At 42.6% G+C, this 27,817-nt stretch overlaps 1 protein-coding gene across 1 annotated transcript; it reads right to left on the reverse strand.

The window, feature by feature from the left end:
- Positions 1–1,868: 1,868 nt before the first annotated feature.
- Positions 1,869–26,867, reverse strand: ddost (dolichyl-diphosphooligosaccharide--protein glycosyltransferase subunit (non-catalytic)). Its single transcript, XM_038821904.1, has 11 exons — positions 26,648–26,867; positions 25,524–25,634; positions 22,710–22,796; positions 18,910–19,013; positions 15,539–15,633; positions 10,748–10,841; positions 10,121–10,269; positions 7,168–7,315; positions 6,700–6,820; positions 4,090–4,196; positions 1,869–2,737 (listed from the first exon to the last, which is right to left on the reverse strand). The coding sequence occupies exons 1-11, from the start codon at positions 26,817–26,819 to the stop codon at positions 2,588–2,590; spliced, it is 1,338 nt and encodes a 445-aa protein (XP_038677832.1). The 5' UTR covers positions 26,820–26,867; the 3' UTR covers positions 1,869–2,587.
- Between the last annotated feature and the right edge of the window lie 950 nt (positions 26,868–27,817).

Raw genomic sequence — 27,817 nt, forward strand, 5'->3', positions numbered from 1 at the left:
CGCCACTGTCGCAAAATGAGCCGCACACCGCCGCAAAGCTGGAGTACATGTCGCCGTCCCACCGCCATCTTGATGAGGAAATATATTCAGTACCCATTATACTGTTACCCCCCATCCCATCCTAACAAGTTTTTCACTGCATTCCATATTATAACCCAACGGTCCAGATAATAATCTTTAATTGTCACAAGTAGGCTTACATTAATAATAATCTTAATTGGTGTCACACATAAGCTTACATTAACACTGCAATGAAGTTACTGTGAAAATCCCCTAGTCGCCACATTCCGGCATCTGTTCAGGTACACAGAGGGAGAATTCAGAATGTCCAATTAACCAAACCAACATGTCTTTTGGTCTTGAGGGGGGAAACCGGAGCATCCAGAGGAAACCCACACAGGTATGGGGAGAATGTGCAGACTCTGCACAGTCAGTGACCCAAATCAGGAATCAAACCCAGGTCCCTGGCACTGTGAAGCAACAGTGCTAATCATGACACCCGTCCATTGATGAGGACTTTACAAAAATGCATCCTTGCTTTCAGATATTATTCCACAATCCAAAACAAAGACACCCATTTAGCATCAACTGCAAGAGTTCCCAGTTATTTGCTGCATTAATTCAATTAATTAAATCCCAAATGAAGCACAATTTAGGAATTACACCCTTCTGTCAAACATTGCTTCCCTTTCCCTGAAGGAATGTAGGTTGTTCAGAAATTGAAATACTTTTGAATCAGCAGCTAAAAACCTCAGCCTCAAAAGCTAGTTTTAAATCTAATCCTTTCAAGGCACAGTTCTAACACTCTGCCTTAACACTGATTAAAGCCTTTTGTCAATATGAAAATGTACATTTTCTATTATATCTTACTTTGAACCATCTGGCCTACTGAGCCACTAGCACTCAGCCAAAATGGCAGTCTGGTGATAAACTGCTCTCAGCATTCATAGGCAAGATGGGTTATGCGATGATTGGCCTGTGAATTGTATTGTACGCAAGTTAGCAATGTGACCTCCAACCAGCTGATGGAGTGTCAGACCTGGAATCATAGAATTTACAGTGCAGGAGGCCATTCGGCCCATCGGGTCTGCACCAGCTCTTGGAAAGAGCATCCCACTTAAACCTGCACCTCCACCCATCACCCAACCCAACCTTTTGCAACACTAAGGGAAATTTATCATGGCCAATCCACCTAACCTGCACATCTTTGGACTGTGGGAGGAAACAAGAGTACCCAGAGGAAACCCACGGAGACATGGAGAAAATGTGGACTCTGCACAGACAGTGGTCCAAGCTTGAATCGAACCGAGTACCCTGGAGCCGTGAAGCAACTGTGCCACAGTGCCACCCTTGATCACATGACGTGGGACACTCACCAGTTGGTAGTAGGACATACAACAGGACAGTCGCACTTAAGAGTAGCTCCCAAGTATTTCAAGTAACTTTGTCCATAAATCTGTTAACTATCTTTCCACATGTTTGACAATAAATCATCGTTTCAGTTAAACAAATATATGTTGTGTGTATTCTTGATAACGATGACACCACAGAATACAACAGGTTATAGCTTTGATGTTCTCCCACCACCGTAGTAAAATAGCCAGCTGACATTTGACAGATGATCACAAAGAGCAATGTAGGAGGTCTGCGCTCCAGCAAAAGTGAGTACAAAAATAATGACCATTTACCAGTCTTCTAAAACGAACACAATGTAGGCTTCGTCCTACTGCATATTTAGCAGCAATGGAAGTCTGGGCCATTTTGTTGAATATCAAGACACCACCTCATGGACAGTAAGTGAGACAAAATTTATGCAAGTGGACCTGACCATACAACACATCTGGAGTTAAAAGAAATGGAAACCACAATAAATGGAATGTTCAACTTTATTTCCGATGGTCTGGAAAATTAATTTTGAGCAAAGTTACATCAATGTGGGTGCAGAGATTGGAAAACTGGAGGGAAACATTATAAATTAAACAATTGTCAACAGATCAATGAAAATACATTTCTCCCAGCTCATTTTAATCTCTTATTGGCCAGAAGGGGTAGATCCCTCTGAAGAGAGACCAAGTGGTTAAAGTAACACACTCAGGCACCTGATTTGAACTGGTGATAGACAAATGCAAAGACTTCCTTTTTTTCTTATTCTTGTGTTTATGGAGCTATCATTTTAAATAGTGAAGAACCAAAGAGATCTAATAGTTTCCGACAGTTTCCATCTGACCAAGCCACAAAACAATGATAATCCTCCGAATGGACTATGAACACCTGGTGCTCAGCCAACTTTTATTCACAAAAGTATATTTATCTTCCTTAGCAAAATAAGAATCAATACAGAAATTCAACAATTAGCACCAGGAGAATGTATGCATCCACTTTCAGTAACCTGCAGTTCATGGTTAACCTCTGAACAACGAAGGTGTCAACAATAAATGGGACGTGAAGCTTAGTTGCAACCTAGATTGTATGAGCTCCAGTATCACCAGTACAAAAGGCCAGAATTTGCACCCATCCATCACCAATTTAAACCAACTGAACTCTCAGCATTGCTGATGCCAAGAATGTAGCACACTGCAATCCCAGCTCACTCTGCCTTTTCTTTCTCTTTCATGTGCAAGAAGACCACTGAGAATAAGAACAGTCCGACCATCATGGAGAAGGTGCTGGCGTAATATGGGTAAGCAGAGGGAATGAAACGTTCATACTGAGTGTGCTGGAGAGGTCGAACAGATACCTGGGAGAAAGAGAGAGAGACAGATTTGGTTAGGTTTAGAGTAAGAAAAGTCATTCTTCTATTCGCCTCTAAACGGTCACATGAAACAATATCTGCCAACTCAATCATGGGTTGTAAATACAAGGCCCCACACCAACTTCGCATTCTCTGTCCTTCCACTACAGATGACTGGGCATCAGAATGGCTGACGGTAGAGAATAAACAAAAAAAAAGATATTCCCCTGCAGTGAAATACAGCCCTACAAAAAAAAAGTTAATGACACGAAAGTGAAACAGTTGCTAATCACGAAAACGGATATTACCTGCAAATGCAAAATTCTATTCAGGGCCTTTTCTTGGTGATTCATTTAGTATAACCTGTCCCCACAGCTGACATGTAGCATCACCCCCCTCCCCACAAACCAAACAAATGATTCAATCCCATGATTCACATAGCTCCCAAGGACCATAGATGCAACGTGTATTAAAGCACCACGCTATCAAAATGTACAATTTCATAAAGCCTTGGTAAATATGTCCTTCTGGAGGTGTGATGCCCAAAACACAATTAGTACTCTAGATGGAGTCTAATCAAGGCTCCTATACAACTGAAGCATAACAACATGCTCTCTGTACTCTACTTTGCTCTCCTTTGTTGTTCAGCCCTCTTGAAGTCAAGGCCAACATTCCATTAGCGTTTGTGACTGTTTTTTATTCCTGCCTACCAGCCATGTGTGTGCCTGCCGCTCTGGAGTTCCTAGTATCTCACCGGTTAGAAAACACAGCAGTTTATCTTGCTCTCTCGGGTCCAAAGTGGACGACCTCAATTATCCAGATTGAATTCTATTTGACTTTTCCCACTCAATTTGCTCATGTCCCTTTGAAACTTCCTCCTCCCATCTGTCCCTCCTAATTTGGCGTCATTCCCCCAATTTATTTCCCCTGTTGCCAGTGAAAGCTGCCTGTCATAGGAATGATTAGCAGTTGCACAAGCAGCGGCATCATACTGTAGGATCACGTGTCTGTATGGGTTGCACCCCCACAACCCAAAGATGTGCAGGGTAGGTATGTGGGCCACGCTAAATTGCCCCTTAATGGAAAAAACAACTGGGTACTTTAAACTTTAAAAAAAAAAATCACACTCTAGGATCAGAACGATTCCAATTTAAACATAATAGAGCAGTGAATGGGAAATTATTTTGTTTAACAAAGACCCAACGAGGTAACGGTCTCCACCAGCATTTTCCATGTGTCACCAGCATTGACTTCAGGTAAATATTTTTGATATTTGTGAGGCTTTTATATACCTATACACAATGAATTCAGTTAAACGTCAAGCAATGTTGCTACTCAGTTGTTTAGCAGATGCATACCTGGGTGGAAGAGTAAAGATGGGTGTATCCAAGCCTGTTGTAATCTACTTTAAACTGAAACACACCATAAACGTCAGGCAGTTTGAATTGCACGCTGTATTTGCCACCTGGGAAAACAAGATAGATAGATTACTCGTGATGTGGAGATGCCGGCGCTGGACTGGGTGGGCAAGTCACCTAATGAAGGAGCAGCGCTCCGAAAGCTTGTGATTTCAAATAAACCTGTTGGACTTTAACCTGGTGTTGTAGAACTTCCTCAATTTAGATTTTTCAACATTTTCAGTCTGATAACCTGCATGGATAAGCTCTACATCCATTGCAACAAAATCCATTCTCAAGCTGAATAGATAGGAAAGGTAGAAATAAGGTAAACAGAAGTGGATAGGCCAACAAAAAGGAGAGAAACAAAGTACTTTACATGGCAGATGCCAACTCCAGCACTGCATTTCCTGGCTTTTTCTCCTTGCATTCTTTCCTCCAATCTAGGTTGATGAGATCAAAGTCTCCCATCTAAAAGAGACCTTGAATTGAGTTTGTCAATTTGATGTTGCTTGACGCTGACAGATACCTTAAATGGAAATAGCTCCATTTCCCAGCACTAACATCTCAAATCAAACGCTAAATATAGAACATAGAAAAATACAGCACAGAACAGGCCCTTCGGCCCACGATGTTGTGCTGAACTTTTGTCCTTGATCAAGAACAAATTAATCTACACCCTTCCCGGCTGGGTCACTGTCTGTGTGGAGTCTGCATGTCCTCCCCCTGTGTGCGTGGGTTTCCTCCGGGTGCTCCGGTTTCCTCCCACAGTCCAAAGATGTGCAGGTTAGGTGGATTGGCCATGCTAAATTGCCCGTAGTGTCCTAATAAAAGTAAGGTTGGGGGGGGGGGGGGGGGGGGGGGGGGGGGGGGTGTTGGGTATAGGGTGGATACGTGGGTTTGAGTAGGGTGATCATGGCTCGGCACAACATTGAGGGCCGAAGGGCCTGTTCTGTGCTGTACTGTTCTATGTTCTATCATTCTACCGTAATCCATGTATCTATCCAATAGCCGCTTGAAGGTCCCCAATGTTTCCAACTCAACTACTTCCACAGGCAGTGCATTCCATGCCCCCACTACTCTCTGGGTAAAGAATCTACCTCTGACATCCCTCCTATATCTTCCACCATTCACCTTAAATGTATGTCCCCTTGTAATGGTAGTCTGTAATTTCTCGCAATTTTCCTTTCCATTGTGAACAAACCTTGCTTATAATCTTTCAATCTCCTTCATTGTTTGTCCCTAGATTATGATTCTTAACTTTTCCCACCAACATCCTCCATGTAATTCATGACATCCCTTTTCCCACCATTTCTAAATTCCAAAGTGCCATTAACCTGGAATGTTAATTGAAGGGGGGGGGGGGGGGGGGGGGGGGGGGGGGGGGAGAGAAAGAAGAGAGAGAGAGAGCGAGCGTGAGGGAGAGAGAAAACGGGACTTTCTGCTTGGAGGCAATGGAATCTCTATTCTAAACTAGTTCAATATTTTACACTTGCAGCTTCTCTCAGAGCCAAACCCCAACTCCTTTCTCCATTCCACACTCCTCTATGGGAGCAGCACGAACATATTATCTGATTTATGGTAAAACATTAGATATTGAACATGCATTGTAAGGGCCCTTCCTGTTGATTCTGTTAGTTCCAATTTCTTTTATTTTGTCTTTATCATTTTTGGTCCATGGATAGTTAATTGAGACATAAGAACTCAAAAGTTGCAAAAATAATACATTGTATTATGAAGTTCTGTTTTTTGGGCAGAAGAGCGCAGACTTTATGCGACCCAGCAGATTGGAGGGATTAGTTTCAATTGGTAGGCTGGTGGCCATGGATTGGCCAGGGACAGTATCCTGCCCAGCAACAGACAGTGATTGGGTCCTGCCAGGTGGTTTTTTTTTTGGGAGAGATCCCGGCAGATGTCACTGGACCCTCAAAGTGAAACCAGCTGTCTCTCTGCTCTGCTTCCTACTGCTGAAGGCTGAAGCCTCTAGACCCTGACTCTCTCCTTCAAATGCTGCTGCCTGCTATTTCTGTGAGACTAGTGAAAACCATTACAAGCCAAAAGAAGAGTTATCTATTTGAAAGCCTGGACTGACAAAAAAAACAATTGGAAGATGGCTATATGAAACAAAGATTCTTATTTTTTTACTTTTATCATTATTTTACACCCCTTTTTTCTTTGGTGTGTGTATGTGTATATAATACATTATAACGGGTGGGGCAAGTTAAAAGGGAAGGGGGGGCTAGAGATTAAATAGTAGTTAACCAGCTGTACTTGTTGCCTATTTAATTCTAGTTAATGTTAATAATAAAAAGTTAATTGTGCTTAAATTTACAAACCCGGTGACTGTAGTTATTGGGCAGCCGAAGACCTCGGGTATTTAAAAATAAAAGTTAATTTCAACAGTGTTGTGACTCCGGGTCAAGTGGGCCTGGAATTGACCACACACTAGCACAGGGTGCCATAACAGCAAGGTCAAACTTTATTCGTATATTTATACTCCGCTCTTTAGTCCAGAAACAGCTAAATTTCACAATGTTTTCCAATCATTGGCGCTGTACAGATTCTACTCACCCTTTTTCTTCAAGTAAGTTCTAACAAAGGGATCGATTCGAACAAACTCCAACTGAATGTCATCGCCATCGAATGGGACCCATTTCCCGTTGGAGAGCCTCTCAATAACAATGTTATACTCCTGCGCCAAGACACATGACATATCACAAAACACGCCTCAAACTCTTGCAGTATCATAGCTAAGTCTTTGCTAGAGAGAACTGTTATCAGACTTTAAAGAAACTTAGGTACTTGTATGTGAATAATAAAAAGGATAAAGTGCAAATCAGAAAGTCAATAAAATGTCAGCAGGTTGTGATAATTACATTATAGTATTGCTTTTTAGTGGTGTGTAACAGTCTCTGCCCACATACACAATTTGATTTAACCGATGGAGTTTATCCAAAATGTTGAGAGGCAATGGTGTTGCTCTGTATCCACAATAAGTTATATATGTCAAATATCAGTATCAAATTAATTAGTACTTACCACCAGGTCAGTTATGGTGTAGGCATTTGGTGGCTTGGTTTCTCCCACCGGATTGTGAGACACCTTTCCAACACGGAGAACTCCTTCCTCTTTGAACACCCAGCGAGACAGTGCCACTGCCAGCTCATAGTTCCCAGTTTTTGAGAATCTATATTCAAGAAAAAGTTTATATTCCATCAAACTCTAGCATAATTTTATACTGTCAAATTCACACCGCAGAGTGGGCAGTGACCTGCACACCTTGCTCCAAATTTTATACTCTACAATTTTTGAACAGTAAAGGAATAAAAGGTTACGGTGAGCGGTTGGGTAAGTGGAGCTGAGCCCACAAAATTATCAGCCATGATCTTCTGGAATGGCGAAGCAGACTCGAGGAGCCAGATGGATTGCTCTTGCTCCTATGCTCTTCTCACTGACTGTCCCCCTAGCAATGTTACAACCAGAAAATTATGCATTCCCTATTCTCAGCTTCACAACTTCAGAGATATCCTATAATGGCTACTGCCAGGAGTGACACTTATTGGTGTTGAATTACAGTATACCACCAGACTAATCATTCAGCACACCAGATGCACAACTGCTCCTGATCAAATAAATTCTTGGGTTCAAAGATGTTACTTGTTTAAAATTTCACATTCCCAAAATCATGCTTTCGATGAAAAGTATTCCCTGGAAATTGAACAACCAGCAGAAGAAAGAGGTTTCATTGCACAGCAAAATCTGCTACAGACTGAAATTAGATTAAAAACCACCCTGGAGTTGTATGTTAAAGATGGCTATGGGCAATCCCGGTTTCCTTTTTTTTCTTTGTCATTTGTTTATGTTAACATGCAGGCTGATGTCTGGGCATGGTGGGAGGATGGGATCGTTGTTACTGTTATGGGGTTTGAGATATTTGTTGTTGGTTATTGATTGTTGTTGGGTGTAAATTCGGGAGAGAAATTGTGAAAAAGGAGAATAAAAACATATATTTTTTTTAAAAACCACGCTGAAGTCAAAATATGCACAATCCCCACAATCTCATTATAAAACATATTCATTTAGTTCCCTTTTGCAAAGTATTTGTTAGCTTACCAAGCCACAATATATTGTTTTTAAAAAATAATTTCAACAACTGAATATATAATTTTTAAATAGCGTTTCACATAATAAAACAGCCCAAGATGCTTCACAATTGTAGAATATCACTGAGTCACATAAGGAGATATCAGGTCAGATGACCAAAAGCTTGACCAAAGAGGTAGAGATTACTGTGCGTCTTTTTAAAAATAAATTTAGAGTACCCAGGGGCAGCATGGTGGCACAGTGGTTAGCACTGCTGCCTAAGGCACTGAGGACCCGGGTTCGAATCCCAGCCCTGGATCACTGTCTGTGCAGAGTTTGCTCATTCTCCCAGTGTCTGTGTGTGTTTCACCCCCACAACCCAAAGATGTGCAGGCTAGGTGGATTGGCCATGCTAAATTGCCCCTTAATTGGAGAAAAATAATTGGATAGTCTAAATGCATTTATAAAATAAATAAATAAATAAATTTAGAGTACCCAATTAATTTTTTCCAATTAAGGGGCAATTTAGCTTAGCCAATTCACCTACTCTGCACATCTTTGGGTTGTGGGGGCAAAACCCACGCAAACACGGGGAGAATGTGCAAACTCCACACGGACAGTGACCCAGAGCTGGGAAAGGAGCGTCTTAAAGGAGGAAAGTGAAGTAGAGAAACGGAGAGGTGCAAGGAGGATATCCTCTAAAGCTCAGGACCCAGGCAACCAATAGTCACCAATGATGCTGAGATTAAAATCAGGAATGCATAAGAGACCGGAATCAGAGGCGCTGGCTTTGAAAGCAGACCAAGGCAGGCCAGCAGCACGGTTCGATTCCCATACCAGCCTCCCCGAACAGGCGCCGGAATGTGGCGACTAGGGGCTTTTCACAGTAACTTTGTTTGAAGCCCACTCATTACAATAAGTGATTTTCATTTCATTTTGAAGGCTTGTCAGAGTGTAAACGGTTACAGAGATAGGGAAGGGGGAGACCATAGAGGAATTGGAAAACAAGGTTGAGAATTTTTAAAATGAAGACAATTTTTGACACCCAACTCCTCCATTTAAGCCTACGCGTGACAATAAAAAGATTATTATTATTATAATTATTATTAAAGCTCATGAAATCCAGACTATGATGTAGCCCAACAAGTATCAGGTAATGCCCATACAGCTCTCAATTAGTTTCAATGACACCAGTGAGTCCCTCCATCAACATCCTTCAGTTCACAACTGACCAAAAGCTGAACTGGACCAACTACATCAACAATGAAGGAGAGGCTGGGTACTCTGCAATTAGTGGCTCACAACTCTTGATCCCTTAGATTTCCTCATTATCCATAATGCTCATGTCAGAACTGGAATACACACCATGCGCCTGGGTGGGTACAGCCACAATTTGACACAAGCTTAGCACCATCCAAGGCATGATAGTTCACTAGATTGCTGTCCTCATCATAAGACTCAATATCCACTCCCTCCTCCAATAGCTGCAGTATGTACCATCTATAAAAGGTCCAATGTAGTTACTAGCAAAGCATGCTTCAATTACACATCCCTCATCAGGACCACGATCACCAAGAAAAGCAACAATCCTCTTAGAATCCCATCATCCCCAAGTGTTCATCCAGATTGACCATATATCATCATTGCTTCATTGGCAATTCAGGTATTCCCTATCTAACACTATGGAGAGAGTACAAGAACTGCAATGGTTCAAGAAGCGAGGCCACCACCACCTTCTTGGGGACAATAAATGTAACTTTGTCTGTATTACCCACACTCCCAAGAACAAATATTTAAAAATGACAAGTTTTCTTTTTGCAATTCGGTGACATGAACCAGTAGGAGTACAAGTTATTGATGACAAATCTTATAACTTGCAAGTATTTTGATCCTCTGGCACCCGTCTTACCTCTCAGCTCCTGGGGTGGCCTTTTGTACAGGAGAGTTAAAGAAGGCATCGCTGAAGAAATCAATCGAGCCACTGAAGACCATACGAGCGTTGTTCCGGGCCTGGAGTCCAGCAATCAGTAAGGTGTTTTTACCCACACCGTGAGGATACTAGTACAAGAGGAAAAAGCTAGATGTTTGTCACAAATCTGGTTGCCTTTTCCCTTCCTATTTTACAGTTAGCTACCTGTTATTACAGATGAACTATTGGCCGTCACGTACTCCATGCAGTACTATTTGAAGCATGTTCAGCTCCAACACATGTTTTAATTGGAAAAGAACTCAAACGAACAGCACTAAACAAAAAGCTCTGAAGTTCTGTTTCTCTCTCCAGATGCTGCCAGTCTTTGTGAGACTTTCCAGCATTTTCTATTTTTATTTCAAATGAAGAGGATGGTGTACATGGATAGAGCACAAAATTATGCCCAACAGAACATTATATACACAGGAGTGCCCAATATGAACTCAGTGTACCCGGTATGTCACTTAAACGCAGAGCCAGAGATTGCCTGTGGAACCATACTCCAGCAGCGAGTTCAGCGGGAGAAGAGGATCATTCCACAACTTGGAGTTTGAACACAAGAGTTACCTGTGTGATAGGCTTGTCTGGAAAGAAGGAGTAAGAGCTGGAGGATCCAGTCAGGATATCTAGTACAAGCGGGTTATCAGGATCTGCCACCATACTAGAAAGAAAACAAAGAAACATTTGAGGTTTTGGCTGATGGATGCAAGTTGCTCTAATTGCAGGTTTTAAATGAAACAAAGAGTTGGTCTGCACAGAAAATCTATCATAATTTTCTGACACATGATGCTAATACACATCAATGCACAAATGTTAACCTCAGCATTCAAGCTTGTTCCTTGAACAGATAACAGTGCCTCCCTCTCCCCTGGTGTACTTACTTAGTTTCTTTGTTGGTTCCTGTATTACATTTCCTCCAACTCCAAAACAATGCTCAGAGCTGCTTTTGCCTCCAGAATCACAGAAAATAGGAGGTGGTCATTCAGCCCTTTGAGCTTGCTCTGCCATTCATTATGAACATGGCTTATCATCCAACTCAGTCTGTTACCGCTTTACCCCCATATCCTTTGATTCCTTTCGCCTCAAAAGCTATATGTAACCCCTTCTTGAAAAACAGAGTGTTTTGGCCTCAACTGCTTTCAGTGGTAGAGATTTCCACAAGCTTACCAGCCTTTGGGTGAAGAAACTTCTCCTCATCTCAATCCTAAATGGTCGACCCCATATCCTCAGACAGTGACCCTGGTTCTGGACTCCCTCAATAATAATAATAATAATAATCTTTATTGTCACAAGTAGGCTTACATTAACACTGCAATGAATTTACTGTGAACGCCCAGGTGTCGTCTCACAAGGTCCTGTATAACTGCAGCAAGACAACCCTGCTCCAATACTCAAATCCTCTGGTTTAGCACAGTGGACTAAGACAGCTGACTTGTATTGCAGAACAAGACCAGCAGCGCGGGTTCAATTCCCGTTCCAGCCTCTCCGAACAGGCCCCGGAATGTGGCAACTCAGGGCTTTTCACAGTAACGTCATTGAAGCCTACTTGTGACAATAAGCGATTATTAACATACCATTTGCCTTCTTCACTGCCTGCTGCACCTGCATGCTTCTGGTGTACAAGGATACTTTGGTCTTGTGCATAGTCCCCTCTCTCAATCTATAGTCATTCAGATAATAGTTTATATTTTTGCTACCAAAGTGGATAACCTCACATTTATACGGCATCTGACATGCATTTGCCCACTCACTTAGCTTGTCCAAATCACACTGAAGCATCTCTGCATCCTCCTCACAGCTAACCTTCTCACCCAGGTTTTGTGTCCACTGAAAATTTGGAGATACAGTATTACATTTAGTTCTCTCATCTAAAATCATTCATATACATTGTGAATAGCTGGAGTCCAAACACTGATCCCTGCGGTACCCCACTAGCCAGTGCCTGCCACTAGGAAAAAGCACTTTCTGCTCTTTTGTTTCCTGTCCCCAACCAATTTTCTACCATCTCAGTACACTACCACCATTTCCATGCGCTTTAATTTTACATGCTAATTTCTTATGTGGGACCTTGTCAAAAGCCATTTGAAAGCCAAATAAACCATATTCCCTTTTGTAAGTCCATGCTGACTCTATCCGATGCTGCCACTGTTTCCAAGTGCTCAGCTATTAAATATTTTTTAATGGACACTATAATGTTCCCCACTACCAATGTCAGGTTGATTGATCTATAATAAGAACATAAGGAGCAGGAGTAGGCCACCTGGCCCCTCGAGCCTGCTCCGCCATTCAATAAGATCATGGCTGATCTTTTTGTGGAGTCAGCTGCACTTACCAGCCCACTCAACGTAACCTTTTATTCCTCTACTGTTCAAGAATCTATCTATCCTTGTCTTAAAGACATTTAACGAGGTGGCCTCAACTGCTTCACTGGGCAGGGAATTCCACAGATTCACTATCCTTTGGGTGAAGACGTTCCTCAGCAACTCAATCCTAAATCTGCTCCCCTTTATTTTGAGGCTATGCCCTTAGTTCTAGTTTCATCCGCTAGTGGAAACAACCCCCCTGCTTCTATCCTATCTATTCCCTTCAAAATTTTATATGTTTCTTATAGAAACATATAATTCCCTGTTTTCTCTTTACCTCCCTTTTTAAATATTGGGGTTACATCAACTACCTTCTAATTTTTTATAATCTGTAGGAACTGTTCCAGGGTCTACAGAATCTTGGTAGACGGCCACCAATGCATCCATTATTTTTCGGGTCACTGCCTCAAGTACTCTGGGATGTAGATTATCAGCCCCTAGAGATTTACTGGCAATCAATCCCATCAATTTCCCTACTAATACCAATTTCCTTCAGTTCTTCCCTCTCACTAAACCCGGTGTTATCCAACATTTCTAGCAAGTTATTGGTGTCGTCCTTTGTGAAGACAGAACCAAAGTTTGTATTCAGTTGGTCAGCCATCTCTTTGTTCCTCATTATAAATTCCCCAGTTTCTTACTGTAAGGAATTTATATTTGTCTCCACCAATCTTTTTCTCTTCACATACCTACAGAAGTTTTTACAGTCAATTGTTATGTTCACAGCAAGCTTACTCTCACACTCTATTTTCTCCTTCTTAATCAATTCCTTTGCTGAATTCTAAACTGCTCCCAATCCTCAGGTCTGCTGTTTTTTTCTGGCCAATTTGTGTGCCTCTTCCTTGGATCTAAAACCATCTCTAATTTTTCTTGTAAGCAATGGTTTGGTGATCTTTGCCGTTTTGTTTTTGCAGCAGACAAGAATGAGCAATTGTCACAGTTCACCTATGCGCTCTTTGAATGGTTGCCATTGCCTATCCACCGTCATCCCTTTAAGTATCATTCCTAGTGGGCAGCACAGCGGTGCAGTGGTTAGCACTACAGCTTCACGCACCGAGATCCCAAGTTCGATCTCAGCCCTGGGTCACTGTCCGTGTGGAGTATGCACATTCTGCCCGTGGAGTTTGCCCCCACAACCCAAAGATGTGCAGAGTAGGTGGATTGGTCACGCTAAATTGCCCCTTAATTGGAAAAAATTAATTGGGAACTCTAAATTTATTTTTTTTAAAAGTAAAGTATCATTCTATCATAGCCAACGCACGCCTTATACCATCTTAGTTTCCTTAATCTAGATTCAGGACCCCATTCTCAGAAACAGCAAGGCAACATACTATCCTGGAGTCTCACTTACTGCCACAGAAACACCCATCTATTCCTCTTATAATTGAATCCTCAATAACTATTATTATTGCATTCCGATACTTTTTACTCCTCTGCTGTGCCGAAGTGCAACAAAAGCGGCTTTCTCCCGAGGGGCCACAGGCAATTTCAGCATGCTTGCCCAGTCCTCTTGCTCTGCATGGTGGTCACCCATTCCATGTTCTCCCACTCACTTTATCAATGCTAGAAGACCCTTCCGTTATCGCTCCTCCACACTCTGGAATGTTCCCTAGATTTTCCATGCTGTTTTGTTATATCTCCTCCTCCCCACCATAATGGTGCCTCAAAGCCAGCCTCCTCGATGCCTTTTGGCAGCTCCCATCACTTCTCCCCTCCTGTCTGACCCGCGACTGCAGAGCACCTGGGAATTTTTGTTGCATCAAAGACTCAGTAGGAACAGTTTTAAAAAATTTTTTAGAGTAGCCAATTTTTTTTTTCCAATTAAAGGGGCAATTTAGCATGACCAATCCAGCTAACTTGCATACCTTTGGCTTGTGGGGGTGAAACCCACGCAGACAAGGAGAGAATGTGCAAACTCCACACGGACAGTGACCCAGGACCAGGATTCATACCAGGGTCCTCAGCGCCATAGGCTGCAGTGCTAACCACTGTGCCAAGTGCCGCCCTTTTCATAGTCATAAGAGTCCAAATGGCATATAGTTGATAAGTAGTATCAAATTTTTTAAACCATCCAATCAAACTAATTTCTTTCACAGGCCAATACGTAAAATTTCCCACTCATCATCAGCTGCCTTCATTAGCATGGCTTCGCCACTGGGCGATCAAAGAGTACAACAACTTGTTTCAATTCCACAACACCCATATCATTTGACGAGCCTTCTGGCTGAGTTTCACATGACTAAATACCTTTTGGCTGGTCAAATCACTTCCTTACTCTTACCCTCCCAACATGCCAAACGTTAAAACTACCTACATTCACTACAATCTGGTCTGTTCCAAGTAACAGTAAAGAGCACATACTACAGTTAATTATAATAAATCTAGGGCAGCACGGCGCCAAGGTCCCAGGTTCGATCCTGGCTCTGGGTCATTGTCAGTGTGGAGTTTGCACATTCTCCCCGTGTTTGCGTGGGTTTCGACCCCACAACCCAAAGATGTGCCGTTTTAGGTGGATTGGCCACACTAAATTGCCCCTAAATTGGAAAAAATGAATTGGGCACTCTAAATTTTTTTTAAAATTATAATAAATCCCTCTGATTGCTGCCAACCTCCTTTATCCTTGTTATTTTTAAGTTGTTGTAATTTCAACGTATTTCTCCAGTACGACTTGTTCTTGTATTCATTCTACATGCCTCCAAGTTCGCAATTTTGTTTTCCAATTAAGAGACAATTTAGAGTGGCCAATCCACTTAACCTGCACATCTTTCGGTTGTGGGGTGGAGACCCAAACAGACGCTGGGAGAATGTGCAAACTCCACACGGACAGTGACCCAAGGCCGGGATCGAACCCGGGTCCTCGGCGCCGTGAGGCAGCAGTGCTAACCACCACGCCACCCCTAAATCATAACAGAGCTGTGTTTCACGGTCAAGTCTGTAACCAATTGTTGATTTTGTTTGGCTACAAAGTAAAAGAGCAAGAAACACCTTTTCTACTTACCCAACTCCCAGAAATAAAAGGGGATTCTTTGGCTGTTTCCCCACAACAGTGGGAGCCTTCAGTAGTTGTTCATTATCAGCGATGATCAGTGTATGCTTTGGAAACAAAGAGGCATTTAGAGTCAACTTTTCTTTCTTATGAATCAGTCTTTGAGATTATTTAACAGTTCTTTTTAACCACTTTGTGGCACAATTCATAATTACTTTAAAAATATGATGTGGGGATGCCGGTGTTGGACTGGGGTGGGCACAGTAAGAAGTGTTACAACACCAGGTTAAAGTCCAACAGGTTTGTATCGGATCACTAGCTTTCGGAACCCAGCTCGTTCACCTGATGAAGGAGTTGCGCTACGAAAGCTAGTGATTCGAAACAAACGTTGGCCTTTAACCTGGTGTTGTAAGACTTCTTACTTTAAAAATATATTGAAAGTTGTTGGAATTTATTAAATATATGTCCCATAGCTGACGGACGAGTTTGATTCTCAAATTAGGTTGCAAAATTGGAAATGCGTTCCATTTCTCAGCACTAGAGGAGGCAATGGCTTAAGTGATATTGTCGCTGGTGACCCAGAGGTAATGATCTGGGGACTGTTGTTCGAATCCCACCACAGCAGATGGTGGACTTTAAACTCAATAAAATATCTGGAATTAAAAGTCTAATGATGACCACGGAACCATTGTCATAAAAAACAATCTGTTTCACTATAATGTCCTTTAGGGAAGGAAATCTGCCGTCTTTACCTGGTCTGGCCTGCATGTGATTCCAGGCCCACAGCAATGTGGTTGACTCTTTAATGCCCTCGGAAATGGTCTAGCACAGTGGTTAGCACTGCTGCTTCACAACACCAAGGTCTGAGGTTCGGTTCCCGGCTTGGGTCCCTGTTTGTGCTGAGTCTGCACGTTCTCTCAGTGTCTGCATGGGTCTCCTCCCACAAGTCCCGAAAGACGTGCTTTTGGGTGAACTGGACATTCTGAATTCTCCCTCAGTGTTCCCGAACAGGCACCGGAGTGTGGTGACTGATGGGTTTTTAACAGTGGCTTCATTGCAGTGTTAATGTAAGCCTACTTGTGACAATAATAAAGATTATTATTATAATCTTCAGCCAGAAATGCCGAGTCAATGGTCCATCTTGGTCTCCTCCAGAAGTCCCCAGCATCACTGATGTCAGTCTTCAGCCAATACGATTCACTCCACATGATATCAAGAAACAGGTGAAGGCACTGGATACTGCAACGGCTATGGGCCTTGACAATATTCCAGCAATACTGAAGACATGTACGCCAGAACTTGTCACATCCCTAGCCAAGCTGTTCCAATACAATCCAACATTGGCATCTACCCAACAATGTGGAAAATTGCTCGGGTGTATTGTACACAAGAAACAGGACAAATACAACCCAGCCAATTACCCCCTATCAGTCTACTCTCCATCATCAGCAAAGTACTGGAATGATCATCAGTGGCTCTATCAAGCGACACTTACTCAGCAATAACCTGCTCACAGATGCTCAGCTTTGGTTCTGCCAGGGTCACTTAGTTTCTGACCTCATTACAGCCTTGGTTTAAACATGGACAAGAGAGCTGAATGCCAGAGGTGAGGTGAGAATGACTGTCCTTCAACATTTGACTGAGTATAGCATAAAGTAGCCCAAGCAAAACTGGAGTCAATGGGAATCAAGGGTAAAACTCCCCGCTGGTTGGAGTCATACCTGGCACAAAGGAAGATGGCTGTGGTGGTTGGAGGTCAATCATCTCAGATCCAGGATATCACTGCAGGGGTTCCTCAGGGTAGTGTTCTAGGCCCAACCATCTTCAGCTGCTTCATCAATGGCTGCCCTTCCGTCATAAGGTCAGAAGTGGGGATGTTCGCAGATGACTGCACCATTCACGACCCCTCAAATAATGAAGCAGTTCGTGTCCAAATGCAGCAAGGGCTGGACATGTCCAGGCTTGGCTGACAAATGACCATCTTGTACGAAAGAGGATCTAACCATCGCCCCACGACATCAACGGCATTACAATTCTCTGATGATTGTATATTGTTCAGCGCCAGTCGTGACTCTTCAAATACTGAAGCAATCCAAGTCCAAATGCAGAAAGACCTGGACAATATCTGGACTTAAATGGCTACAAAGTGCCAGGCAATCCCCAGCAAAAGAGAATCTAACCATTTCCCCATTACATTCAATGGCATTACAATTGCTGAATCCCACACTATCAACATCCTGGGGGGTTACCATTCATCAGAAACTGAACTGAATGAGCCATGTTAATATTGAGGTACCTGGGACAGCACGGTGGCGCAGTGGGTTAGCCCTGCAGCCTCACAGCGTCGAGGTCCCAGGTTCGATCCCGGCTCTGGGTCACTGTCTGTGTGGAGTTTGCACCTTCTCCACGTGTTTGCGTGGGTTTCGTCCCCACAACCCAAAGATGCGCAGGGTCGGTGGATTGGCCACGCTAAATTTCCCCTTAATTGGAAAAAATGAATTGGGAACTCTAAATTTTAAAAAAAATACCGTGGTTACCAGAGCAGGTCAAAGGCTAGGAATCCTACGTCGAGTAATTCACCTCCTGACCCCCCCCCCCCAAAAGCCTGTCCACCATCCACAAGGCACAAGTCAGGAGCTTAATGGAATATTCTCCACTTGCCTGGATGAGTGCAGCTCCAACAACACTCAAGAAGCTTGACACCATCCAGGACACAAAAGCTCGCTTATTTGCTACCGCTTCCACAAACATTTAATCCACCACCGATGAACAGTGGCAACCATGTGTACTATCTACAAGATGCACTGCAGTAACTCACCAAGGTTCCTTAGGTAACACTTTCCAAGCCCACAACCGCTACCATCTAAAAGGACAAGAACAGCAGATATCTGGTAACCCTACCACTGGAGCTCCCCTCCAAGTCACTCACCACCCAGACTTGGAAATGTATCGCCGTTTGTTCACCGTCGCTGGGTTAAAATCCTTGAACTCCCTCCCTAACAGCACTGCGTGTGTACCTACACCTCACCTCAGGGGCTGCAGCATTTCAAGAAGGCAGCTCACCACCACCTTCTGAAGGGCAACTAGGGATGGACAATAAATGCTGACTAGACAGTGACGCCCACATCCTGTAAATTAATTTAAAAAAAGAAAACTTACATTTCTCAGTTTAACAGAGGTAAAATTAATTACGTATTAAACTAAAAAGTCTTAAGATCTACAGTTCCAGATTTTTTGGGGGGGGGGGGGGGAAAAAAGAGAGAAGAATGTTCAAATTCAATTGCTGTCACTTTGCAGTGACCTTTCATATCATTAGTCAGGTTGCCTTGTGAAGAATACACTACTATTAGATCAAGCATTACAATTTTTTCCTACGTCCTTACCTGGCCAGGATCAGAAATATCATAATTATGATGGTCAATAACAAACGTTTTCTCCTCATCAAATTCGATTCCACATTCACTACCCAGCTCTCGTAAAGGGTCCCCTTTAAACAAGAATACAAAAATTAAACTCATCTTCAGGGATACTGGAAATTTCTAGCTGCATTTACCCTTCACCACTCCTTACCCCAACCCCAAAGAACCTGCAAAAATTGTGCCATTTCCGAATTTCCGTGTTTCCCATCTTTGCAAATGTAATCATGTTCCACCTATTACGTCCCTTATTCTTGCCCCAGCACCTAAATGATGTTGCTGCTTTGCTCCACAATTAACTCTAGAGTGCTCTTATCATAGGACATAAGAGCAGGAGTAAGCCACTCAGCTCCTTGAGCCTGCTCTGCAAAACAACTAAATTGTGGCTCGTCTTGTACCTCACTATCCCTATATCCATTGATATCTTTACTATCTAGAAATGTATTGATCTCTGTCTTGAACATACTCAATTACTGAGCCTCCAAAGTCCACTGGTGTGGGAAATTCCAAAGGTTCACCACCCTCCGAGTGAAGAAGTTCTTCCTCAACCCAGTCCTAAAAAATCTGCCTCCTATTCTTAGACAAAGTCCCACGGTTTTCGACTCCCAGCCAGGGGAAAAATCCTTCCTGCATCGACTCTGCCGGGCCCTGTAGCAATTTTATATGTTTCAATGAGGTCACATCTCATTCTTCTAAAATCTGGAGAATTCAGGCCCTGTTAACTTAATCTCTCCTCATTTGGACAATCCTGCCTTCCCAGGGATCAGTCCAATGAACCTTCATGACATTCCCTCGATCGCAAATATATCCTTTCTTAGGGAGACCAATGCTACACACATATTCCAGGTGCAGTCTCACCAAGGCATAAAGGCCGATATAATATTTTCTCAATTGCTTGCTGCATGTTAGCTTTCAGTGACTTGTTAACAAGGCTGCCCAGGTTCCCTTGGACATCAACACTCCCCAATCTCTCACCATTTAAGAAATACTCTGCATTTCTGTTTTTCCTACCAAAGTGGGTAACCACATTTTTCCACATTATATTCCATCAGCCATATTCTTGCCCACTCAGTCTGACTAAAACCCCTTGAAGCCTCTTTGCAAACCCCTCACAACTCACGCTCCCAACTAGTTTTGTGTCATCAGCAAACTTGGAAGTATTCTTTTGGTCCCCACATCTAATTCATTGATATGGATTGTGAATCGCTGGGGCTCAAGCACGGACACTTGCGGTACCCTACGACTCACAACTTGCCAACATTTATTCATACTCTGTTTTCCATCTGTTAAACAATCCTCAATCCATGTCAGCACCCCCAATTCCATGTGCTCTGATTTTGTTTACTAATCTCTTGTGTGGAACATTATTGAAAGCCTTCTGAAAATCCAAAAGCACACATCCACGGGTTTTACCTGATCTATTCTGCAAGTTACCTCCTCAAAATACTAATAGGTTTGTCAAACATGGTTTCTTGTTCATAAATCCATGCTGACTCTGCACAATCCTACCATTATTTTCCAAGTGTCACATTCTTTATAATAGACTCGAGCATTTTCCATCTTACTGGCAGGCGAACAGGTCTGTAGATCCCGTTTTCTTTCTCCTTTCTTAAATACAGGAAGCCCTAGGACTTACAACACAACTGGTTCCTGAAAATAATGTTGTACATCGAAATGTTGTAACTCGGAACCAGTTTTCCCTTAAGAGCATTGCTTTAAATGGGGGATTTGTCCCTGAACCAAGGTTCAATAACCTATTTTCACTGAATAGTGAGAAGTTTGAGAGATCTTGCGTCAGTATAATCGCCTTACAGTACGAAACAGGGCTTTTTTTTTAATGTTAAGTGCCATTTGTTGTAACTCGAATGTTGGAAAGTCGAGGACCTGACTGTAGTGGGGTTATGTTTTCTACATTCCAATCTGCAGGAACCGTTCCAGAGTCTATAGCTGACAATTTTGGAAGATGTTGATGGGTGTGGGTGAAAAATGGAGGGAACATGTATAATTTTGAGAGATTAGGAATTCTTTAGGCCAAGTGAATTTGAAGTCTAAAAAAATTATGAACCTTTGGGGGCTGTATTTGGTTTTACAGTGGCACACAAACTGTTTACTATGGATTTGTGACACAGTTATGGTGGCATGTGGAATAGAGACAAGTATCAATGGCGATGAGGAATAAGATTGAAATCGCAGCAAATATACGGGAAAATCAGAAGCAAAAGGGAAATTGGAAGCATTCGTGGAGATGACCTAAGTGAACAGAAAAGCTAGGTGGAGTCAGTGGAGATAAATTTATTTTGAGCAAAGGGAGGCCAACAAAAGCATTAAAATATTCAGTTCCTATTGACATCTAACCAGCATCACCTTAAATTATTGTACTTTCTGACAACAGAAAAATACACTTATTTAAAACACATCCAGGAAATACAGATCAGACAAAGGAATAGTACTGACCAGCTACTTAAAGGGCCAGATTTCCAATTGATATAACACTACACCCACTATATGTTTAGTTTAATTATCAAAGCCGGTAGATATGATCAATGAGAACATTGCTATCCAAACAGATTACTGCTATCCCACAACATTCTATCCCTACCGAGTCCAGTTTTCAAAAGGACGGTAAAGGAGGTGGTGAAGCAGGCAGGGAAAGAATCACCTCCATGCAGTGTTAGCTGCATTTCTATTCTAAAGGGACACAAAGACCCTGCACTAAATAGGATGGCAGAACTATTTCTGTTCTTTATTTAGGTCATATAACTCTGGAGGAGGAAAGATCTGTCCAGGAACAGCCAACGACAGATAATCTGTATCTATAATTTTGTTCCCAGTTAATGAAAACAAGTTTATACTCTCAATTTACAGCATATTCATTCTGAGAAAATCACAATTTATAAAATGTGCAAAATTAAGATTTTGGATCAAAATGAGATAATGAAACCTTTAATGGATTATAAAGATATTTGCATTAATGTTTGCACAATGTGTCAGTCTTGAGTGTGTCAGAGGAATGTGGTCCCCCCCACCCCCTGCACTCCAGAGACTCAAGCACATAATCTAAGTCTATGTATAGATACAGTATTGAGAGGGTGCTGCAGGGTTGGAAATATTTTCTTTCCGTTGAGATGTTAAAACTGAAGCTCTCTCTGCCCCTTTGAATGGATGTATATAAGATTTCAGGGCACTCACTATCTGAAGAGCAACGGAGTTTGCTGGTGTCCAAGTCAACAGCACCAAGACTTTCGTTTGTTTTGTTTTTTAAATTTGGAGTATCCAATTATTTTTTGCCAATTAAGGGGCAATTACTGTATGGCCAATTCACCTACCCTGCACATCTTTTTGGGCTGTGGGAGGTGAGACCCGAGCAGACACAGGGAGGATTTGCAAAGTCCACAGTGTCAGTGACCCGGGCCAGGATCCAACCCAGGTCCTCAGCGCTGTGAAGCAGCAGTGCTAACCACTACACCACCGTGCCACTCTTCAACATCACCAAGATAAAGTATCATGCCATTTATTTCAGTAATGTTTATGGGACCTTGCTGCGCACAAATTGGCTGCCACATTCTCTATATTACAACAATAATGGCACATCAAAACACTTTATTTACTGTAGGTCATTTTGGGACATCCAATATATTGATAGGCTTTATAGATGCAAGTTTGTTTTTTCTTTACTAAGATTAAAATGCATAAAATAACGCTTGATGTTCTTCATATTACCAAAATCACCACATTTCAAATGTAATAATTATTTATTTTTCTTTTACCAATGTCTGAGCTTGCAGCAACCAATACATTTCCACCACCATCGATGAACGTGGAAATAGTATCAACATTGATGTTGCCTCCAAAATCTGAAATCAAAACAAAATTGAATTAATCCAAGCTGTATACCCTTTATTCCCCCCCCCCCCCCCCCCCCAAAGTAGATCAGATGTTGTTTCATGGAAGAATACGCTAACCTACATCAGCCTGAGGTGTGTGTGTTCGGGGGAGGGGGGCAGAGAATGTTAGAGTCTGAACTACAGCACGTGGTTTTATTTTGGGAGTTCTCTGCTCAGTGCCTGATACAGCACAAGGTACACTTGTGGCAAGTGTAATGCCCACTCTATAATCCTTCTTTCATATTAGTAAGCAGATGGCAGCGTAAAGCAACCTCTTTTTTCTAAATTACACTTGAGTGAATTTATTAAACTGACTGAAGTAACTTGCATTTCCATGAGCTTGTTTTTGGCTTTCTCCCAATATTCAAATTCCTTATTTCATTGATTTTTCAGTTGGGAAACAAATGGAGAAATGCCAAACCTGCTCCCAGCTCTCTTATGGGCTGACATTTGATATTTTATCATTCTTCAGGGGCAGCACGGTGGCGCAGTGGTTAGCACTGGGACTACAGCGCTGAGGACCTGGGTACGAATCCCGGCTCTGGGTCACTGTCCATGTGGAGTTTGCACATTCTCCTCGTGTCTGCGCGGGTTTCGCCCCACAACCCAAAGATGTGCAGGGTAGGTGGTTTGGCCACGCTAAATTGCCCCTTAATTGGAGAAAAAAAATAATGAATTGGGCACTCTTGAATTTATTTTTTAAAATTATTGCTAGTATTCAGTTTGGAAATTTTCCAAAAACGGACGCAAGTGTATTTTGACTGTATTTCGATGAAGCGAGGAAGACACGGACCCACTGAAAGTTGGAAGTGCATGTGGGCAGTTTTCCAATAAAGACTATAATCTTTGGAGAGGATTTTGTAATGGGGTGTGGTTATCAGTCATGTTAAAGCATTAATAAGGGTCATCTTTTCCGTAGTTTACGGTATTATTTGCCTACTAAATAATGCTTTGTTAATGTTGCTTTTAATTTGTTCGCTATAGTAAAAGTCTTAAAACATGGAATATTGAGAGAGTCTTTTAAATTGGTCACAAAGAATTCAAATATATTTTTTCAAAGTCACCGGTCTCTACAGGTGATCACAAGATACATTTGAGGGCAACAGGGCAGCATGGTTGCGCAGTGGTTAGCACTGCTATCTCACAGCCCTGAGGTCCCAGGTTCGATCCCAGCTCTGGGTCATTGTCCGTGTGGAGTTTACACATTCTCCCCATGTTTGCGTGGGTTTCACCCCCACAACCCAAAGATCTGCACGTTTAGGTGGATTGGCCACGCTAAATTGTCCCTTAATTGGAAAACATGAATTGGGTACTCTACGCTTTTAAATTCGAGGGCAACACCATTTCAACAAATTACAAGGCGATATTAAACATGCAGAATGGTCAAATAACTGACAAATGAATTTGAACTCATTTATGTATTTTGGTAAATGCTGATCAGGAAAATAAGATTAATAGTCACAACAAAAAGCAAATTATGTCACATTTCTAAAGGAATAGAGTTAAGAAATTACGCTAAACTTGTATTGAACATTAGATGGACCATAAATGTAGAATCTCATGTACATTTCCGATTGGCAAATGATAAAAAAAAGGATAAGGATAAGAGGCACTCGAGAGAGTGCAAAATGTTGTACAAGGCTCATATCAAAACTGTGAGCAAAGGATGAACAAGCTGGGTCCCTTCTTTTGAAAAGGGAGGGCAAAGAGATAACCGAATAGAAGTCTCTTAAAATTGGGAACGGTTTTATAATAATAATCTTTATTGTCACAAGTAGGCTTACATTAACATTGCGATGAAATTACTGTGAAAATCTCTTAGTCGCCACATTCCGGCGCCTGTTCGGGGACACAGAGGGAGAATTCAGAATGTCAAATTCAGTTAACCAACATGTCTTTCGGGACTTGTGGGAGGAAACCAGAGCACCCGGAGGAAACCAACGCAGACATAGGGAGAACGTGCAGACTCCGCAGACAGTAACCCAAGCGGGAATCGAATTTGTGACTCTGGAACTGTGAAGCAACAGTGCTACCCATTGTGCTACCATGCCACCCACGATACTAGACAGAAATTTACCACTTGTGGGGAAGCATAAAACAAAAGGCCATAATAACTAAGAAATCAATAAGAATCTTTATTACTAATAGAGTGCTGTTCATCATCACAGGTTTGTGACCATTAGCATTGATACATTTAAGGGGAGGCTAGATAAGCACACACGGGAGAAGAGAATAGAGGAAGGAAGGGTGGAATATAAACATTTGCATGGACTGGCCACGCTGAATGCTATGTTCTATGAATTCTATAGCGGATCTCAAGTCAGCCAGTATGAAATTTACAAGTGGCCTCAATGACCTTGAGAAGGGAGAAGAAACATGGCCAAGGTATTGGAGAAATTGCAAAATCAAAAAGCAGTTAGATGTCTCTTAATGAGGGGAAATTATTGGTGGGAAATATCCCCTAGCACTAAACCTTGCTGACTTTACATTACATTAGAATCCCTCCAACATTTTGGCAGATAGGGTTCATTAGAAGCTACAGCGTTCCAAGGAGGCCATTGCAGTCTACCAGTGAACTTCTTTAAACAGAGAAGCTCAAGAATGCTTGGCGGGGTGGGGGGTGGTGGTGGGGAAGAAATAAATCAAATTGCAATATCCAAGTGAGAAATCTACTGCAGGAGAAACAGACATCTTTACCTTCCACCGATGGAGAAAAAATGATGAGGTGGTCATACAGAAATTCTCCGTATTTAATCAAAGACAAACCAGGATCATCCGAAATCTTGAATGTCAAGTTAAATCCTAGATCTAATTGGAGATTTCAAACAAAGGTATAGGTTAGTGCATTTCAGTAATTGATGAGGAACATACAAAGATACACAAGTGAGTTACAGCAAGATATAGCATAAACTAGTATTCATACAGTGCATATAGAAAGTTGTTCTTTTAAAGTTGCTCATTGCCTTAATTCTCACAATTACAACTCCTCTGCAGTTCAGTCAAGCTTTGTGACTAAATTTGGAGTTTCTCTCCCATCCAACCCGGACGCTGGACTCCAAAAACCTCTGGTTTAATGGCCTGGTTACACCCCACCTAACTGCACATCCTTGGATACCAAGGGGCAACTTTAGCATTGCCAATCCCACTAAACGGCACATCTTTGGACTGTAGGGCAGCACGGTGGCACAGTAGTTAGCACTGCGGCCTCACGGCGCCGAGGTCCCAGGTTCGATCCTGGCTCTGGGTCACTGTCTGTGTGGAGTTTGCACATTCTCCCCGTGTTTGCGTGGGTTTCGCTCCAACAATCCAAAAGATGTGTAGGGTAGGTGGATTGGCCATGCTAAATTGCCCCTTAATTGGAAAAATGAATTGGGTACTCTAATTTTTTTAAAAATCTTTGGACTGTGGGGCAAAACCCACAGACATGGGGAGAACGAGCAAACTCGTTACCCAAGACAGGAATCGAACCCAGGCCCCTGGTGCTCCAAGGTGGCAGTGCTAACCACTGTGCCACCATCAATATTGGCACTGGTTCTTTTCCCCTTGTTTATTTTGACCTCTCCCAGGACACTGCACGGCTGCAAAGTTTGGGAGGGGTATGGGGTGGGTGCAGAAGGTAAACGTTTAGCCGTGATGATCCAGCCATCACGGTATGTGACAGGTTTGCTGGATCAACTGCTCTTTTTTTTCTGCCCATTAATGAACGTTAGCGCGTCTCCCCCAGACTGAGCTCCTTTGCTATCTCTTCAGGATCTTACACGCCACCTCCACTGTGCCCCCATGATTGAGGTCACCCTTCCAGCCCCGCTACTAGCTCCCACCTGTCAGGCTCCTGAAGAACATGGAGTGTGTCTCCTTCATGTTGGTGTTCTCCAGCAGCACCAGCATCCGCCCGGCCCCCTGAGCCACGGAGAGGAGGGAGAAGAGCAAAAGAACCCATGTCCCCGAAACCCGGTGCGCCCCCATTCCGCTCTGGTTCCGATCCACCGCCATTTCCAGGACCGCACAGAGACCGGAACCGGAAACATCCAACGTCCCACCTCCCCCTAGCAACCGCAGTCCCTCGCGTCGCTCTCCTCGCTTTTTATTATTATTCCCATTGGATTTACTATTTATTTTTAGATTTCGAGCCCCAAAACTTTTTAACCGTGAAAATGCGTCAACGTGAAAAGTCAACCCCCCCCACTTCTCAAATCAACCAATCAGCTCCAGCCAACTTGTCACTAAAGCCTACTGCAACACTGGCAGAGGTCCCCGGAAAACCAGAATGTGGTTTTGGGTTCCCAATTACTACCAAACACAATAAGATGTCTTACAACACCAGGTTAAAGTCCAACAGGTTTGTTTCAAATTACTAGCTTTCGGAGCACTGCTCCTTCCTCAGGTGAACGAAGAGGTTGGTTCCAGAAACATATATATATATATATATATATAGACAAAGTCAAAGATGCAAGACAATGCTTTGAATGCGAGCATTTGCAGGTAATTAAGTCTTTACAGATCGAGAGAGGGGTAATCCCAGGTTAAAGAGGTGTGAATTGTCTCAAACCAGGACAGTTGGTAGGATTTTGCAACCCCAGGCCAGACGGTGGGGGGTGAATGTAATGCAACATGAATCCAAGGTCCCGGTTGAGGCTGTACTCATGTGTGTAGAACTTGGCTATAAGTTTCTGTTCGGTGATTCTGCGTTGTCGCATGACAATTGCCAGGCAGGAATGTTCCCTTCCAGTCGGGGAACACTTCAGCAGTCAAGGGCATTCAGCCTCTGATCTCCGGGTAAGCGTTCTCCAAGGTGGCCCTCAAGATGCGCAGCAATGCAAAAATACCTTATTTCAAGTAAATTCAAACAGAAAAAATCAGGTATAGCTGAATAGGTAGGGGATGGATGCACAGCCAAAGAAAGTTACCCGGAGTAACTAGAAGCTCGTACAAAGACTTTTAAGAGGATCTTAAATGAAACTCAAGAAAATGTTTCTGAAGAAAAGTATGGT

Source organism: Scyliorhinus canicula, chromosome 16, assembly GCF_902713615.1.
Source record: "Scyliorhinus canicula chromosome 16, sScyCan1.1, whole genome shotgun sequence".
NCBI lineage: Eukaryota > Metazoa > Chordata > Chondrichthyes > Carcharhiniformes > Scyliorhinidae > Scyliorhinus > Scyliorhinus canicula.